Genomic DNA, 18954 nt, shown 5'->3' with positions numbered 1-18954 from the left:
AATGGATTGCCAACCCTCAGAAACTGTGTGAGACCATCAACATTTATTGTTGCTTTAAGTTGCTACGTTTGAGGGCAATCAGTTACACAACAACAGATAACTAGTACATCTAGGATAGTGAAAGTGAAGTCGCGCAGTCGGTCGGACTCTTTGCCACCTCGTGGCTCCTCCGTCCACGGGATTCTCCAGGCAAGAATACTGGAGTGGGTTGCCATTTCCTTCTCCAGGGGATCTTCCTGACCCAGGGATCGAACCCAGGTCTCCCACATTGCAGGCAGATGCTTTAACCTCTGAGCCACATCTAGGATAAGTACAGGCTATTTACAGATGAGGAAACCAGAGCCCGGAAAAGGAGATGGATTTGCCAAAATTGTCCAGTTCTTGTGGGTGCTGTCTCCAGGTCAACTGTGTCACTTGGACAGGGCTTTATTTTCTGTTTTTTGGATCTTTTTTTACTTAAAAATTTTTTATATTGTCATATGCTCTTTCATTTTTGACGCCTTTTAAAAAATATTGATTTATTTGGTGTGCCAGGCCTTAGTGGTGGTACGCAAGATCTTCAGTCTTCTTGTGGTATGTGGGATCTTTAGTTGCAGCATGTGGGTCCAGTTCCCTAACCAGGGATTGTTTCCGGGACGCCTGCATTGTGAGTGTGGAATCTGAGCCACTGGGCCACCAGGGAAGTCCTTCAGTATCTTTTAATAATAACTTATAATGGAGGACTTCCCTGGTGGTCCAGAGGTTAAGCATCCACCTGCAAATGCAGGGGACATGAGTTCCATCCCTGGTCCTGAAAGATTCTATATGCCACAGAGTAACTAGGCCTGTGAGCCACAACTACTGATCCTATACTCTAGAACCGGGGAGTACTGAGCCCATGCGCCACAACTGCTGAAGCCTGAGTGACCTAGAGCCTTTGCTTCACAAGAGAAGCCACCACAGTGAGAAGCCCATGCAGCACAACTACACAGGGTAGGCCCCACTTACCCTCACCGCAGACAGAGAAAGCCTGAGTGCAGCAACAAAGACCCAGCACAGCCAAAAATAAAATAAGTAAGTAAATAAACATTTTTTAAACAGCTTAGAAAAGAATATCAAAAAGTATGTGTGTGTATATATATATATGACTCAATGGTGGAAGTAGTGAAAGATTTCCTCTTCTTGGTCTCTAAAATCACCGTGGATGGTGACTGCAGCCATGAAATCAGGAGACTATTGCTTCTTGGCAGGAAAGCTATGACAAACCTAGACAGTGTGTTGAAAAGCAGTGACACTACTCTGCCGACAAAGGTCCTTATAGTCAAGGCTATGGTCTTCCCAGTGGTCACGTGCAGTTGTGAGAGCTGGACCGTAAAGAAGGCTGAGTGCCAAAGAACCGATGCCTTTGAACTGTGGTTCTGGAGAAGACTCTGGAGAGTCCCTTGGACCAGAATGAGATCAAACCAGTCAATCTTAAGGGAAATCAACCCTGAATACTCATTGGAAGGACTGATGCTGAAGCTGAGGCATCAGTATTTTGGTCATCTGATGCGAAGAGCCGACTCATTGGAGAAGTCCCTGATGCTGGGAAAGATTGAGGGCAGAAGCAGAAGAGGGTGTCAGAGGATGAGATGGCTGGATGGCATCACTGATGCAATGGACATGAACTTGGGCAAACTTTAGGAGACAGTGAGGGACAGGGAACCTGGTATGCTGCAGTCCATGGGGTCACAAAGGGTCGGACACGACTGGGTGACTGAACAACGTGACTGAATTACTTTGCTGTACACGTGAGAGCCCTGGTGGCTCAGTGGTAAAGAATTCACCTGCCAAGCAGGAGACGCAGGTTTGATCCCTGTGTTGGGAAGATCCCCTTGAGAAGGAAATGGCAATCCACTCCAGTATTCTTGCCTGGGAAATCCCATGGACAGAGGAGCCAGGGTGGCTACAGTCCACGGGGTCACAAAAGAGTCAGATATGACTTGGCAACTAAACAACAGCAGCACTTGAGAGTAACACAATATTGTAAATCAGTTGTACTTCAGTTTAAAAAAAGAAACTGACTGCCATGCCAAAGAAGAACTCTTTGCACACCGAGGATGGGCCACAGAGGAGAGGGCTAATGTCCTGTAGATGCTAAGTTATTGAGGGTCAGAGGGCCCTGGTGGCTGATTTAGGTAAGGGTGAAGAACAACGAGTAGGATTTCTGCTTAGACACATTAAAAATGAACCCATTTCTCAGGTTATAAAATTTATACTAGATGTACTGGTTCACTGTCACTGTGTAACAAGTCATCCCAGAGCTTAGTGGCTTAAAGCAACAATTATTTTATTATCTTTGATAGACCCATGGATAGTGAGATTGAGCCAGGTTCCCTGGGCAGTTCCAGCTTGGGGTCACTCAACGTCTGCAGTCAGATGATGGTTAGAACTGGAAGAGCAGGGAGACTGAAGGGTGTTGGGACTTGATGGAGCATCTCTTTATTTTCATGGAACCTCAAGACTTTCCGTGTGGTTCCTTTTTTTTTTTTTTCCGTATCCACACAAAGAAACATTTATTAGGCACCAACCATGGACCAAAGAAAAGGACTTCCCTGGTGGCTCAGACAGTAAAGCGTCTGCCTACAGTGCAGGAGACCCGGGTTCAATCCCTGGGTCAGGAAGATCCTCTGGAGAAGGAAATGGCAACCCACTCCAGTACTCTTGCCTGGAAAATCCCATGGACGGAGGAGCCTGGTAGGCTACAGTCCATGGGGTCGCAAAGAGTCGGATACGACTGAGCGACTTCACATACATACATACATGGACCAAAAACTGTTAAACAAATCCACTGATACAGACATTCAATTTTCCCTATAAATTTCATTGTTGTGTATATAGTTGTCTTTTCCAGTTAAGTTAAAGAAAGCTCAGAGAGTGTTTTTAAATCTTAGAGAGGATTCTAGTTTCTAAGGTTAGCCATTACATATAAATAGTAAAAGAATTCCCTAGTGGCTCAGTTGGTAAAGAATCCTCCTGCAATGCGGGAGACCTGGGTTCGAGCTCTGGGTTGGGAAGATCCCCTGAAGAAAGGAACAGCTATCCACTCCAGTATTCTGGCCTGGAGAATTCCATGGACTGTATAGTCCATGGGGTCGCAAGAGAGTCGGACACGACTGAGTGACTTTCACTTTCATAAATATTAAAAAACTATTGAGTAGGAGTGTGGACAAAGTTGACCTTTTTTCCAATGCAGAAAATCCTACAAAGGATGAAAATTGGACAGCAAAATTGACAGGAGAATCCAAAAGTGATCATTTCACTTTGGCAGATGCTGAGCTGAAGGTGGTAGAAAGATACTCATCACAGATATTCATGTGTGTGTGCGTGTACTCAGTCATGTCCGACTCTTCGCCGTGGACAATAGTGCACCAGGCTCCTCTGTCCATGGAATTTCCAGGCAAGAATACTGGAGTGGGTTGCCATTTCCTTCTGTCCCTGTGATTTTTTAGCGTGGGATAGTTTCAGTTGCCTTACAGCTTGGTGGCTTTGGGACAGCCAACCTATTGCCTGATGGTTGAAAGTTTCAAGAGAATTTCAGCTAACAAAGAAGAAACTGCACTGCCTTTCCTGATCTGACCTCGAAAATCATACAGTGTCAGTTCTGCCTTGTTGCAACAGCTACGTAGGAGTCAGGAGCCCACTCCACTTCTGGGGAAGGGAAACTAGACTCTACTTCTCAATGGAGAGATATGAGCGGGGAGAGGAGATATCTTTTGAAAATATAATATGGCATGCCAGTTCAGCTGCTTTAGCAAAGATCAGCATAACAGTGGCTTAAACAATGCAGAAGTTTATTCCCCTCTCATGTAACGGTCCAAGAAGTTACAACCCTAAGTGCTATTAGCAGTGAGGATAGTTCCACAGTGTCAGAAAGCATGATGGTTAATTTTTTTAAGATTTATTTTATTTGTTTTTGGCTGCGCTGGATCTTTGTTGCTGCCAGGGCTTTCTCTAGGTGCAGTGAGTGGCTGTGGTGCACGGGCTTCTCATTACAGTGGCTTCTCTTGTTGCAGAGCACAGGCTCTAGGCGAACAAGCTTCAGTAGTTGCGGCACATGGGCTCAAAAGCGCTGGCTTGGTAGTTCTGGCACAAGGGCTTAGTTGCTCCATGGCATGTGGAATCTTCCCAGACCAGGGACCGAACCCATGTCCTCTGCATTGGAGGTGGATTCTAAACCACCAGACCACCAGGGAAGCCCCTGATGGTCAACTTTACGTGCCAACTTGAGTGGACCACAGGATGCCCAGATGTTTGATCTAAAATTATTCTGGGTATTTCTGTGAAGGTGTTGTTGCATGAGATCAATATTATATCAGTAGACTTAGTGAAGTAGATTGCATAAAATGCCTGAATAGAACCAAAAGACTGACCCTCATCTGAATAAGAAAGAATTCTTTCTGCCTCACTCTCATTCTGACATTAACTTTCTTCCCACCCTTGGACTCAAATTAGAACATTGGCTTTTCCTGGGTCTTGAGCTGCTAGCCTTCAGACAAGACCTGCATCGTCAACTGTCCTGGTATTCAGGCCTTCAGACCTGGACTGGAACTAAACATCAGCTCTCCTGAGTCTCCAGTTTGCCAACACAACCTGAAGATCTTGGGGCATGCTTACTTCCATAATCATGTCTTTCTTCTAGCCTTCTATTCTAGCTTGTTGCCTCACCATTCACAACACAGCACTTCCATCTCACAGTATAAGGTGGACACACTGACGTCCAAGACATCTCCACACCAGGAAGGGAAAGACGGGATGGGTCGCCATCCTCTTGCCTTTTAAGGCCATAACTCAGAAGCTGCTGGCATCCCATTGGCCAAAAGCCATTCACATGCAAGGGAGCCTGGGAAATGTAGTCTTTAGCTGTGCAGTCATGTGTCCAGTGAAATTTCTCTATCAGAGGTGACATCTAGGCATCTCTACCAACAATTAAATGGTTGAAACCAAGCAAGCAGAGGACTGAAACCCAATATGGTGATAGCTGAATGATGCATAGTGGGACTTGGAATAAGCAAACAATGTTGTTCAGTTTCTAAGTCATGTCCAACTCTGCAACCCCATGAACTGCAGCATGCCAGGCTTCCTTGTCCTTCACTCTCTCCCAGAGTTTGCTCAAATTCATGTCTATTGAGTTGGTGATGCCATCCAACCATCTCATCCTCTATCACCGCCTTCTCTTGCCCTCAGTGTTTCCCAGCATCAGGGTCTTTTCCAGTGAGTCGGCTTTTTGCATCAGGTGGCCAAAGCATTAGAGCTTCAGCTTCAGCATCAGTCCTTCCCATGAATATTCAGGGCTGATTTCCTTTAGGATAGACTGGTTTGATCTCCTTGCTAAGGGACTCTCAAGAGACTTCTCCAGCACCACAGTTTGAAATCAATTCTTCAATGATCAGCCTTCTTTATGGTCTGATTCTCACATCTGTATGTGACTACTGGAAAAACCACAGCTTTTTTTATGGACCTTTTGTTTGCAAAGTGATGTCTCTGCTTTTTAATATGCTGTCTAGGTTTCTCATAGCTTGTTCCTCAAAGAAAAACTATGACAAGGTATGACAAGCAAACAATAGAAAACTCATTTAACTGATGTCTCTCAGTGTTCTGAAATTTCTACCAAATTTCTTATTTCCTCATAGTGAGAGTTATTAGTGTCATAAAACCAATATGTTCATCTCATCTTCTGGAATGTGGTCGATATGAACTTCCTAGATTCTCTGTAGTTCATTCAGGTCACATGACTAATTTTGGCCAATACATTCTGAGATTATGTGTATCACTTTCATGTCAGAGCATTTATGTTTTGGTACCAAAGCTTCCAGGGTGTTCTTTCCTTGGCCACACTTGACCAGCAGGACTCCCAGAAAGATACAGTCCAGAACTCTCAGTCAATATATAACACAAGTGAGGAAAGAACCTTGTTATGCTAAGCTGAGATTTGGGGATTGTTTGTTACTACAGCATAACCTAACCTATACTCACTACTATGGTAAAATATGGAAATGAGATCTTTCTTAGAGCACAAAGTTAACCCTAATTGGTTGGCCAAGTGCCCACATACAGCCCCATTCTAACTCTCTGTAATTTGGGTGGGAATGACTTCCTACCCCTGCCACACAGAGGGGCATATGACCCAGGCTTTGCCAATAAGACCACTGAATACTTGTGAACATTCCTGTTGAAATGACTCTCTATACTTTTTTTTAAGCAAAGGTTTGTTTTGATTGTAAAGATTATTTTTTTGATGTGGACCATTTTTAAAGTCTTTACTGGATTTATTACAATATTGCTTCTGTTTTATGTTTTTATTGTTGTTTGTTTGTTTTGGCCGTGAGGCATGTGGATCTTAGCTCCACAATTGAGGATTGAACCCACAACCCCTGCACTGAAAGGTGAAGTCTTACCGCTGGACCACCAGCAAAGCCCCTTGTTTTGAATATTTTACTTATTCATTTATTGGGCTGTGCCGTGTCTTAGTTTTGGAACTTGAGATCTTTGATCTTCATTGTGGCATGCAAAATCTTTAGTTGCTGCATATGAACTCTTAGTTGCGGCATTTGGGATCTAGTTCCCTGACCAGGGATTGAACCCAGGCCCCCTGCATTGGGAGCATGGTATCTTGGCCATTGGACCACCAGGGAAGTCCCACGATTCTCTATACCTTATGGGAGCCTGGAGCTTCTGGAAGCCTGACCTCAAAGTGAAGGGCCATTGGCTAACATCTACAGAGAACCTACTGTGTGCTAGGGGCCATTTAATCCTCACCAGAGGGTGTTTAGTGTTGTGTCTCCCATTTCCTGATGACGAGACAAAGAGAGAGGCTAGGGAGGGTGCAATTAGGGACACCTTCAACTGTGGATCTTCCCACACATGTCTGTTCCAGGAGCTTGTGGGAAATACGGTCCTGACCCCACCTTCCCCCACTCTCATCCTTCCAACCAATTTATGCTCTAGTGACCTCTTTGATGGTGGGCTCTCCCCAGCGCCTATCAAACCACCACTGCCAAGATCTCTGTGGAAACACAACTTTATTATTTATTTTATTTAATTTTTGTATTTACTTTGCCATGCCCTGAGGCTTACAGGATCTTAGTTCTCTGACCAGGGATTGAACCCAGGCCCCAGAAGTGACAGTGCCGAGTCCTGACCACTGGACAGCCAAAGAATTCCCAGCATGTCTTTATTTGTTCAGGGCATACATCAGTGTTTGTCTTGGGGGAAGGTGATTCCAATGGCCTTCCTCACCTCGTCAAGGATGTCAGCCAGGAGCTCACTTTCCACCAGAGGAATCACAGGACTTTCCTTCAGGCCTGGGGGAGAGTGCAGTTAGGGACACTCTCCTACTCATAGCCCCAAAGACCAAAAGAACTACAATTCCCAGAATCCCATGAGGCACACTAATTCATGGTTCTAACCTATGGATGCCACAGGAGGTCCTGGGAAATGTAGTTCTAAACAGTTGCTTGAGTGGATGAGTAGAGAGGATACCCACCTCCACTACCAGGCTTGCCCTGCTACCCTCCCAGCCTCCCACCCCTGTTCTCCACATGCTTACCTTTCTGCAGGCATTCCCGGACATGCTTGGCCTCATAACTCATGCCCATTCCATTTGTAAAATTGAACTCCTTGCCTGGGGCTGGAGGCAGTGGGAACTCCTTATGCTCCCCCTTCACCACCAGCTCTGTTGGGCTCCAGCAGGGGTTGAGGAGCTGAGAGAAGAGATAAGAGGTGGTCCTACCACCCTCACCAACAGGGCTGCTCAGGAGCTCTCTCTTGTCAGTTAAGCACTGATCACCCACCATCTTCAGGAAGGTTTGGGTCCCCACCCAACCTAGCCCTGCCCTGGTTGCTGGAGGATTATTTCTTAGCATCAGGATTGCCACAGTACAAGACTGTCTTATCTGTTCATTTCCCCAGGAACAAACCTTTCTGTAACCCTGTGCTCAGGCCGTGAAGACAGATTATCATTGCCTCCGTGGAATCCCCCTTTGCAAGGAGGAGCAGAGACAACCCATCATCTGCTTATCCATTTTGTTTTAGCCCCTGGGGAAGCCTAAATTATTCCCATACCCAAGTCTAAGTCAAAATGGAAATACAGAGATACAGCTGGGGCAGATTCTGCAGTTCCAGTTTGGGGCAAGGTACAAATTCTTCTGCTGAGAATAGAATTTCTTTCTAGCAACATGGCTCCAGGAAGCCCCATGAAGCTGCCATTTGATAATGCCCGTATTCTGTCCTGAGTGCAATTCCAAAGGTTATAGCTGCTCTCAGAGGGTGATGACTAAGAACTGGTTTCTCCCAAGAAAGGACTAAGGACTTTGACAGACCAATGGGTTCACCCTCAGGAAGGAGCCTGGAGGTCCAAACTCCATCCTATGGCCTAGTAGCCGAGGATGAATGTCTTATCAACGGTGTGGGAAGAGGTAAGTTCAGTCCCCATCCAGCTCCAACAGCCACAACTGGCCTATTCCTCTCACTAAGGGCCCTGGTTCCCAGTACTTGGAGCCATCCCAGCTCAGCCAACCGTGCCTCACCTGGGCCATGCCCTTGGTACCACTCACAGACACCGTATTGGAGAGCTGGGCAGAGATGCTGCAGGTGAAGCTGCCGTGGACCCCTCCCGGGTACTGGAGTATCACAGTGACAGTGTCGTCCACACCTGGGGAAGGCACAGGACAAGGGCAAGCCTGGCCTCACATCCTGCCTGAGTGCTTCCCTGGAGGCTCATTGGTAAAGAGTCCGCCTGCCAATGCAGGAGAAACAGATTCGATCCCTGGTCTGGGAAAACCGCACAAGCTGCGACGCAACTAAACCCATACACCACAACTGCTGAACCCACATGCTGAAGCTATTGCGCGTCCTAGAGCCGGTGCTCCACAAGTGAAGCCACTGCAACAAGAAACCCACACGCTGCGAGTAGAGAGTAGCCCCAATCGCTGCAACTAGGGAAAGCCTGAGCAGCAGCGAAGCCCCAGCACAACCAAAAAAAAAGAAGTCCCGTCTGAAGAACTTTAGGCAAGATAGCTTTTTTTTCCCCTAAATTTTAAGTATTTATTTGGTTGCACTGAGTCTTAGTTGCAGCATGTGGGCTCTTTTAAGTTGCAGCATGTGAAATTTTTAGATGCCCCATACGGGAATCCAGTTTCCTGACCAGGGATTGAACCTGGGCCCCCTGCACTGGGGGTGCAGAGTCTTAGCCACTGGACTACCAGGGAAGTCCTGAGATCTCATCTTTAATATGACTGAAGCCAGAAGTAGTGATATGTCCTGCCACATGGATGAACCCTGAAAACATGTCAAATGAAAGAAGCCAGACACAAAAGTCACACGTTGCAGGATTCCATTCATATGCAATGTCTGGCGCCATGTACTCAGTCGTGTCTGACACTTTGTGACTCTCGTGGACTGTAGCGTGACGCGCTCCTCTGTCCTTGGAATTTTCCAGGCAAGAACAATATTTGGCAAATCCATAGAGCCACAAAGCAGATTTGTGGTTGGTTAGGGCTCAGGGGCCTGGGAAAATTGGTGGGGTTTTTTTTTTGTTTTTTGAGTAATGAAAATATTCTAGAATTGATTACAGTGCAGGAGAGATAAATTGGGAGAGATTGGGATCGACATATACACACTACATAAAATAGATAACTAATATGAATCTACCAAATAGCACAGGGAACTCCACTCAATACTCAGCAATAACCTATATGGGAAAAGAATCTAAAAAGAGTGGCTATGGTATATGCATAACTGAATCACTTTGCTATATACCTGAAACTAACACAATATTGTAAATCGACTATGTCTCCATGCTACATTTGCTGTATGATGCATGCACATGTGTGCTAAGTTGCTTTGATTGTGTCAAACTCTTTGTGACTGTAGTCTGCCAGGCTTCTCTGTCCATGGGATTATCTAGGCAAGAATACTGCAGTGGATTGCCATGTCCTCCCCCAGGGGATCTTCCTGACCCAGGGGTCAAACCCACATCTCTTCTGTCTCCTGCACTGGCAGGCAGGTTCTTTACCACTAGTGCCACCTAGCAAATCCCATAAAATCAGCTATACTTCAATAAAAATTAATTTAAAAATTGATTATAGTGATAAATGCACAACTCTGTGACTATACTAAAGCCACAAAATTATATATTTTCTTTTTTTATTTTTTTAATTATATACTTTCAATGAATAAATCATATGGTATGTGAATTATATCACAGTAAAGATGTAATCTAAATAAAGAAAGAAAAATATGCTAAAAAAGTAAAGAGAGGGAGACTTCACCTCACTAAGCCTCAGTTTCCTCCATTGTAAATACTTGTTGTATAGGTTTGTAAGAATCACTTACCTGATCTCTGAAATGGGGATAATAAGAGAATTTGCCCCATAAGGCCATTTCAAGTATTACATTAAGTGCTATAAAATGCACAATGTACTTAGAAGACTATTTAGATGACAATAAGTGATATATAAGCATTAGTTAAAAATTAAACACAGCAGGTAAAGTACTAGCCTGGTTCCACATCAGGCAGGCCACAGATGGAGGAGTCTACTGACTCAGCCCTCTCTCTTTTTGGAACTTGGGATCCTAGTTCCACCATGTGGCATGGGGGAGCCTAATTATCTGACCAGAAATCAAACCTGTAGCCCCTGCAGTGGAAATGCAGAGTCCCAACCACTGGACTGCTAGGCAAGTCCCCTGACTCAGCTCTCTTTTAAGCCCAAGTTCTTATCCCAGGTCTGCTGTGTGACCCTGGATAAATCACTACCCCTCTCTGCACTTCAGTTTCCTAATATGTAAAATGGGGACAACTTTAATATATCAGAAAGGTCATATCTATAATAACCCTAAAGTTATAATCTATAATAACCTTAATATCTATTAAGGTAGCACTTAGTAAACAGGATCTGTTTTTATAACTACTATTTAGCCTAGGAACTGGCCAGATGTTAGACGGAGACAGTTTTTCTAAAGAGTGACCTTCATCTCATGTACTAATTTCCTGGCTATTCATTGCTTTCTGCAGTTTGCAAAGATGGCCACAGCAATTCCTCTTGTTCCTCTATGAGTGCCTCTTTGCAGTAGCTTCTTCCATCAGGAGGTACAGTCTATTTGCCCACCTCTGAAATCTGAGCTGATGTTGGGCCATGGAACAGTGGCAAATATGGTAGAAGCAAAGGTCTGAAAAGTGTTTGCATGCTGAGGTCCACCTTCCTGTTGCTCCACCTGGAACTCTGAGACCACCATATGAATGAACCTGAGTTAGCCAGCAGGAGAGGCCATGTGAAGGAGAACCAAGGCTCCCCATAGAATAACCAACACCTGCAAGACATAGTGAGGCCATCCTAGAGCATCCAGCTCCAGTGGGACAGCCAGCCAACTGCAGCTACACGACTAAGACCAGCAGAAGAACCACTCAAGCTGAGCCCAGCCCAAATTGCCGACCCACAGGATCACAAGCTAATAAATGATTGTTATTTAAGGTCACTAAGTTCTAGGGTAGTTTGTTATGCAGCAAAGGCTAACTGAGACAAATGCAAAAAATAATAATTGTTTATATTCAATAACTGCTTACCATTTGCTTCAAAAATTACTTCATTAACTCCTTATGATAACTCTATTATTGACATTTTACTTAATTAAAACTAATTAGGTAACTAGTTGGTAACTGATTAAGACTCAGAGATGTTGTGTCCCTTGGCCAACATCACGCAGCAAAGTCCCAGCACAGACCCTGCTCACACTCTCAACTCTGGGCCCAGGCTGGGGGTAGCTTGGGTGGCTTCACATGGGAAGTTTCTCTAGCTGTCTAACCTGATACTCATCAGGGAGGAGACTTATCCCCAGTTCACTGCTCCCAGTAAGAGAGGATCCACTCCTATTAGTCCAGGATATTCCCTGGTGGCTCAGTGGTAAAGAACCTGCCTGCCATTGCAGGAGACACAGGTTCGATCCCTGGTCTGGGAAGATCCCCTGAAGAAGGAAGTGGCAATCCACTGCAGTATTCCTTGCCTGGAGAACCCCATAGACAGAGGAACCTGGCATGTTACGGTCCATGGGCTCGCAGAGTTGGACACAACTTAGTGACTTGACCAACCAACCAACCAAGTCCAGGATAGACCGTACCTGTTTCATGGCGCCTTCCCACAGCTGAAATCTTCTCCGGCTTCTGCCCACCGAAAACCATGGAGATGAACTGGAGACAGTAGATGCCAAGGTCTAACAAGCCACCTCCCGCCTGGGCCCAGTCTGTGGCCCGGTGTACATGGGTGAGATTCTTCCCAAATTCTGCCCGAACCACCCGAAGGTCCCCCAGAGTTCCCTGGGCCAGGACAGACCTCAGAGCCTCTACAGCAGGGAAGAACCGGGTCCAGATGGCCTGCAGACCACAGAGGGAAGAAAGCAGGATGCAGGAAGAGAAGGAAAACAATCAGGACCCAAAAGTTAACCAGTTTTTCTCTCTTTGAGGACTCAGTCTTGAGTGGGTACCCACCGCTCCCCAAACAAGGCCCCTCTGTCTTCCTTCCACAGCCTGGCAGTCCCCAAGCTGTGTCTAGCCTGACCTTCTCTGCCACCTTCTCTCCTCTCCAGTCCTGCAGCCCCAAGGCCGGCCTTGTCCTTCCTTATCTGAACCATTACACCAGTCCCCCAATGTTACGGGCTGAATTGTCTCCCCACCAAATTCATGTTGAGGCCCAACTCCTCCCCAGAACCCCCTAATGTGAGCGTATTTGGAGTGTGTATGTGTGTGTGTGTGTGTGTGTTTTGCCACATCTCGTGGCATGTGGGATCGTATTTCCTTGACCAGGGATTAAACATGTGCCCCCTGTATTGGAAGCATGGTGTCTTGATCACAGGACTGCCAGGGAAGTTCCCAGAGGTAGGTTTTTTTAAGGAGGTAATTAAGTTAAAATGAGGTCATTAAGGTGAGCCCTCATCCAATAGGACTGGAGTCCTTAGAAGAAGAGGAAGTTAGGACACAACTCTGCCCAGAGGGAAGACCATGTGTAGACACAGGGAGGAGGCTGCCATCTGCAAGTCAAAGAGAGAGGGCTTAGGAGGAGCCAACCCTGCTGACACCTTGACTTCTCTAGCCACCAGAGTGTGAGAAAATATTTATTTTTAAAATTTTTATTTTATTTTTAAATTCTAAAAAATTTTATTATTTTTTTTTTGGTGGGGGGGGGCTTCACCATGAGGCTTGCAGGATCACAGTTTTAAACCCAGGCCACTGTAGTGAAAGCCCAGAATCCTAACCACTAGGCCACCAAAGAACTCCCCAGAAATATGGGAAAAGAAATCTCTGTTGTTTAGCCACCTGGTCCGTTAGTGGCACTTTATTATAGGAGCCCTGGCAAATTAACATGCCCAGTCTCTCCCCTCCAGTCCAATCCCCACATGGCCCAGAGGGATCTTTCCTTCTCTAAGAACTGACCCTGTCTCATCCCTGCCCAGTCCCCTTCTGTTGCTCCCCATTGCCTAACGTCAGCTTGCATTTATTGGGTATATATTATGATCAAGACAATATGTACATGCTGTGCATAATGAGTTCTCCCATCATCTCGGCCAGATAGCTATCATTATGTCCATTTTTTAAATCAGAAAACTAAGGCTCAGTTGAATCAAATTATTTGCCCAGGGTCACAGAGCTAGGAACTTGGCAACTGGAATCTAGAGTCCTCTGACTCTAAAGCCAGAAATCTTGACCTATCCAAGATAAATTTCATACTAATGAAATGAAATCTTCAAATTCTTGTTTTAAGTCTTAACTCTGTTTTCCCTCTCTGGCCTCTACCCACAAGAAACCTCCTTGATCATCACCCAAGTTGGGACAGGGTGTCTGTGCTCCATGAACTGCTCAGTGCTATGTCCACAAAAGCCCATGTCCATGGACATTGGGGTTACCCATTTCCATGACCTAAAGTGATCTTGAGCTCCTTGAAAACTGAGCCTCTGTCTTGTATGTTATGAATCCCCAGTTCCTAGGATTGAATCTGGTACACATTAGGTGTCAATAAAAATGAAGAAATAATAAATTCACAGAATTTTGGCACTGATATCTCGACTACTTCTTGGGCACATAGAACTTTGCAGACTTAGGAGGCTCAGCAATACTGAGCGTATGATAACTAGATAGAACATGGGGAAGTAAGAGCTATTGTGACTACTAGCAGAACCTACAGCAAAATGTTTAAAAACCATAATACTCAGACTTCCCTGGTGGTGGTCCAGCAGTTAAGACACTGGGCTTCCAAAGGGGGCACAGGTTCCATCCCTGTTCATGAAAGTTCCACATGCCTCTTGGTGTGGCCAAAAAGAAAAAAGAACCGTAATACTCCTTAACATGAAAATAGCTTGGGATGGTGGTGGGGCGGATGGTGTCATGTGGTGGCCATCTTAACTTCTGGCATTAGCCATTGGTGTTGGTGGCCATTTTAATTACTGGCAATTTGCAAGATGTCAAAGGTCCCTATAGGTAGCCAAGTCTGATAAGGGTAAAAACAAAGGCAGTTTGACATTGAGGTTTGGTAGGGGGTTCCTTGGTACTTCGGATCTCTAACTTTGTAAATCCACCCAAACTAAGCCCATTGCGGTTTTTGTGCTCCTTTCACTATCGGCATCTTTTTTCGGAGACGCTGACGCACAATCCTTCAGGCGGCCATGTTTGCTAAGGGCCAAAAGCAATGGCTCCCACCCATGGGGGGATGTTGCTAGTAGATTCCCTGACATAGCTCAACGGCATCCCGACAAACGCAAGGACTCTGGTTCATTTTGTGGTCATCTTAACTCTTGGCAATCCACCCTTGTGTTCCTCCAAAACTGTTGACCGACAATCACGTTTAGCCATAGCAAGTAGCTCTAATGTGGGATGTTGATAGGGCCCTCCACCCTCACCTCCATAAAGAAGAGGCCTCGGGATCGGGCCTCAGCAACCATTTCGCGCACTTCCGCGGCGTTCACACCCATGGGCTTCTCACACAACACAGCCTTGCCCGCTGTCAGGCAGAGTAACACTGCAGCCTTGTGCTGGGGGTGCTGGGTGCCAATGTAGGCCACCTCTATGGCGGGAGGAGAAAGGCAGAGATCAATAGCCCCACCCACTGAGACCTCCGGCACCGCCCACCATTTAGAGGCCCCGCCCCCAAGCTTCCTGGAGCCTGAGTTCCTCCAAGAAGGTAGGAAGTCCTACCACAGTGGTCAAAATCTAGCCTCCCATTTGGACGGAGCTAAGGGCTTCTGCTTTATTGACTAAGCCAAAGCCTTTGACTGTATGGATCACAACAAACTGTGGGAAATTCTTAAAGAGCTGGGAATACCAGACCACCTGACCTGCCTCTTGAGAAATCTGTATGCAGGTCAAGAAGTAATAGATAGAACTCGACATGGACCTACAGACTGGTTCCAAATCGGGAAAGGAGTACGTCAAGGCTGTATATTGTCACCCTGCTTATTTAACTTATATGCAGAGTACATCACGAGAAATTCTGGACTGGATGAAGCACAAGCTGGAATCAAGATTGCGGGGAGAAACATCAATAACCTCAGATATGCAGATGACACCACACTTATGGCAGAAAGCAAAGAACTAAAGAGCCTCTTGATGAAAGTGAAAGAGGAGAGTGAAAAAGTTGGCTTAAAACTCAACATTCAGAAAACTAAGGTCATGGCATCCGGTCCCATCAGTTCATGGAAAATGGGGAAACACTGGAAATAGTGACAGACTCTATTTTGGGGAGATTCAAAATCACTGCAGATGGTGACTGCAGCCATGAAATTAAAAGATGCTTGCTTCTTGGAAGAAAAGTTATGACCAACCTAGACGGCATATTAAAAAGCAGAGACATTACTTCACCAACAAAGGTCCATCTAGTCAAAGCTATGGTTTTTCCAGTAGTCATGTATGGATGTGAGAGTTGGACTATAAAGAAAGCTGAGTCCTGAAGAATTGATGCTTTTGAACTGTGGTGTTGGAGAAGACTCTTGAGAGTCCCTTGGACAGCAAGGAGCTCCAACCAGTCCATCCTAAAGGAAATCAGTCCTGAATATTCATTGGAAGGACTGATGCTGAAGCTGAAACTCCAATACTTTGGCCACCTGATGCAAAGAACTGACTCATTGGAAAAAACCCTGATGCTGATTGAAAGATTGAAGGCAGGAGGAGAAGGGGACCACAGAGGATGAGGTGGTTGGATGGCATCACCAACTCAATGGACATGAGTTTGAGTAAGCTTTGGGAGTTGGTGATGGACAGAGAGACCTGGCATGCTGCAGTCCATGGGGTCACAGAGTTGGATAGGACTGAACAACTGAACTGAACTGAAGGGCCTCCCTGATGGCTTAGAGACAAAGAATCCGCCTGCCAATGCAGGCAACTCAGGTTCGATCCCTGGGTCAGGAAGAGCTCTTGGAGAAGGAATGGCAACCCACTCCAGTATTCCTTCCTGGAGAATCCCGTGGACAGAGGAGCCTGGCAGGCTACGGTCCATGGGGTCACAAAAGGGTTGGTCACTACTTAGCGACTAAACAACAACAAAACCATTCTCTACTATCACTCTATTTCCTTCAGATTATTTCCAGTCTTCTGAAATTATCGTATCTCTCACTTAGTCCTCACAACACCACCAAGAAGTAAGATTATTATTTTGCCCGTTTCAAAAATGAGGAACCTGAGAAGGGCAAGCAGAAGAGGGGAAAATGCCCACTCAGCCAATCTGACTGCAGAGCCAGGCTGTTGTCCAACTACGCTGCCCTGCCTCTCCATCCAGGCTCCTCTGGAACGCAGAAGCCCGAGCCACACGGGTCGTATTTAAAACCTGAAAGGCCTCGCTCAGAAATTCAAGCCCTGCCTTTACCGCGGAGGTGTGGCCCCTACTTTCTATTTCATGCTGGACAGATAATTTCAGACGAAACCGGTTCCTATCGTCCCGCCTCCCAGCCCAGAGTCCTTTCGGGAGCCCAGAGGGATTGGCTTATCGCGCAGAGCCTCGCTTCTTCTACGGAGCAGCCTGAAGGCAGCACCCCCGGTGACGCCCCCTCTCCCCCTCCGCCGCCCGGGCCACTCACCCACGTCGGGGTCCTTGGCCAGTTCCTCATAGGATCCATAGGCCTTGGGGATGTCGTGTTTCTTAGCAAACTCCTTCGCCCGGCTCAGGTCACGGGCCGCTATCGCCACTACCTAGAGGGACAACTGAGTCAGACTGGAGGGTCTGGGGCAGGTAAGGAAGACGGGTAGATGGGAGGGAGGTGATGGAGAAGGCCTCGGTGGGGAAGGGAGAAATTGACAACTCCCATAACGGGGCACGGGGAATGCGGTCCTGGGGGATGAGGTGACCGGCGGCTGGACCCCTGGGTTTGGGAAAAAGAGATCTGAGGCAGACGATTATTCAACCCCGATTATTAAACTCCCTAATATTTAAATGTCTCCCTTACACAACAAAACAGATCAAGACTCTCCCAAACCTCGCGTAATTCGTGTTAAAAAGACAGAGGTGAGAAAAGAGCGATACGGATTTTGAGGTTGTTTCACGGCCTTGTGGGGCTCGGAAGTCCCAGAAGCCTAGTTCCCTCCTCCCTCAGACCCCCCGCCCACTCTTCCCCAGGTCTCTGGAGAGAGGGAGGACCTGGTGCTCAGAGCGAGGCAGCATCCGCAGCATCGTCGTGAAGTCGCTGGAGATAAGGCCAGCCGACACGATGCCCCAGCGAAGCGCCATCGCCGCAACCCGGAGTCCCAAAAGTCCCTACCTTTTCCCGGCGGGAGTTAAGGACCAGATGCCCGGCGCTCCGGGGGGCGTGGCCCTTTTCCCCGCCCCCATTGCTCTTACGCCGCTCCTCATTGGCCACGGCGCCTGTGCGCCCTGCCAGTCCCAAGGCAAAGGGGACGGATATTTAATTCTAGCATCCCCATTGGAAGAACCCACCGAAGGCTCCGCCTAACAGGGATTGACCAAAAACACCGAGAGTCGTCTTCCCTAGAGACTAGCCTTGTGACACAAGGAGAGGCGCTTTCCTTTCCATTCAACTTCGAGCCTTTGAACTTACCTCTCTTTTGTTCAGAAAGCCGCGTACCCTTAGGAACTATTCAGAGAGAGAGAGAGGATAATAATAGCAAAGGTAATATATTCACTAACTTTTACTAATATTTCTTAACTATTAATATTTATAGAACGCCCTTGGAAGTCCAAGGCCCTAGCTCCGTGCTTTCCTTTCCCCATCCCTAATTTCTCACCACAAACCTGCGAGTGAGATTCTATTGTGCCCTATTTACAGACGCAGAAACAGACCCAGAAAACCATGATCATTTTTAGCTAGGAACGTGAGCAATAAATAAAAAGACTGGCCAACTTCACCCACAACAAATTCGTCAATTTTCCTTATAGACATTTAATCTGCTGTCGCCTCCTTCTCTTCCTGCCCTTAGTCTTTCCCAGCATCAGGGTCTTTTCCAATGAGTCGGCTCTTCACATCAAGTGGCCAAAGTACTGGGGCTTCAGCTTCAGCATCAGGCTTTCCAGTGAATATTCAGGGTTGATTTCCTGTAGGATTGACTTGTTTGATCTCCTTGCACTCCAAGGGACTCTCAAGAATCTTCTCCAGCACCACATTCAAAAGCATCAGTTCTCTAATGCTCAGCCTTCTTTGTGATCCAACTCCTACATCCATACACGACTACTGGAAAAACCATAGCTTTGACTATACAGACTTTTGTCAGCAAAGTGATGTCCCTGCTTTGTAATATGATGTCTAGCTTTGTCATAGCTTTCTTTCTTTCCAAGAAGAAAGCTACTTTAAAAAAATTTCATGGCTGCAGTCACCGTCTGCAGTGATTTTGGAGCCCAAGAAAACAAAGTCTGTCATGGTTTCCACTTTTTCCCCTATTCATTTGCCATGAAGTGACAAAACAGGATGCCATGATCTTAGTTTTTTGAATGTTGAGTTTTAAGCCAGATT

The 18954-nt window shown here is 46.3% G+C and overlaps 2 protein-coding genes across 2 annotated transcripts in view; one reads left to right on the top strand and one right to left on the bottom strand.

Moving 5' to 3' along the window:
* The window catches only part of TULP2 (TUB like protein 2), a 60278-nt gene that overhangs the window by 10606 nt on the left and 30718 nt on the right, over nt 1-18954 (top strand). The gene's annotated exons all lie outside the window — the stretch shown is intronic.
* On the bottom strand, nt 7174-17807 carry DHDH (dihydrodiol dehydrogenase). Its single transcript, XM_006050926.4, has 7 exons — nt 17628-17807; nt 17071-17182; nt 14902-15065; nt 12133-12385; nt 8547-8671; nt 7568-7721; nt 7174-7322 (listed from the first exon to the last, which is right to left on the bottom strand). The coding sequence occupies exons 1-7, from the start codon at nt 17715-17717 to the stop codon at nt 7213-7215; spliced, it is 1008 nt and encodes a 335-aa protein (XP_006050988.1). The 5' UTR covers nt 17718-17807; the 3' UTR covers nt 7174-7212.

This window comes from Bubalus bubalis, chromosome 18, assembly GCF_019923935.1.
Source record: "Bubalus bubalis isolate 160015118507 breed Murrah chromosome 18, NDDB_SH_1, whole genome shotgun sequence".
NCBI classification, from domain to species: domain Eukaryota; kingdom Metazoa; phylum Chordata; class Mammalia; order Artiodactyla; family Bovidae; genus Bubalus; species Bubalus bubalis.
The sequence above is the reverse complement of the archived record's forward strand: the minus strand, read 5'-3'. Positions and strand labels throughout refer to the sequence as shown.

Bases quoted from the DNA above. Each gene is read 5' to 3' on its own strand.
- DHDH (XM_006050926.4), bottom strand. From the start codon at position 17,717: ATGGCGCTTCGCTGGGGCATCGTGTCGGCTGGCCTTATCTCCAGCGAC. The intron at 15,066-17,070 runs GTGAGTGGCCCG...CTCCCGCCATAG, and splicing joins GGCCAAGGACCCCGACGTGG to AGGTGGCCTACATTGGCACC. The intron at 12,386-14,901 runs GTGAGGGTGGAG...TGTGGTCTGCAG, and splicing joins GAGGCCTCTTCTTTATGGAG to GCCATCTGGACCCGGTTCTT.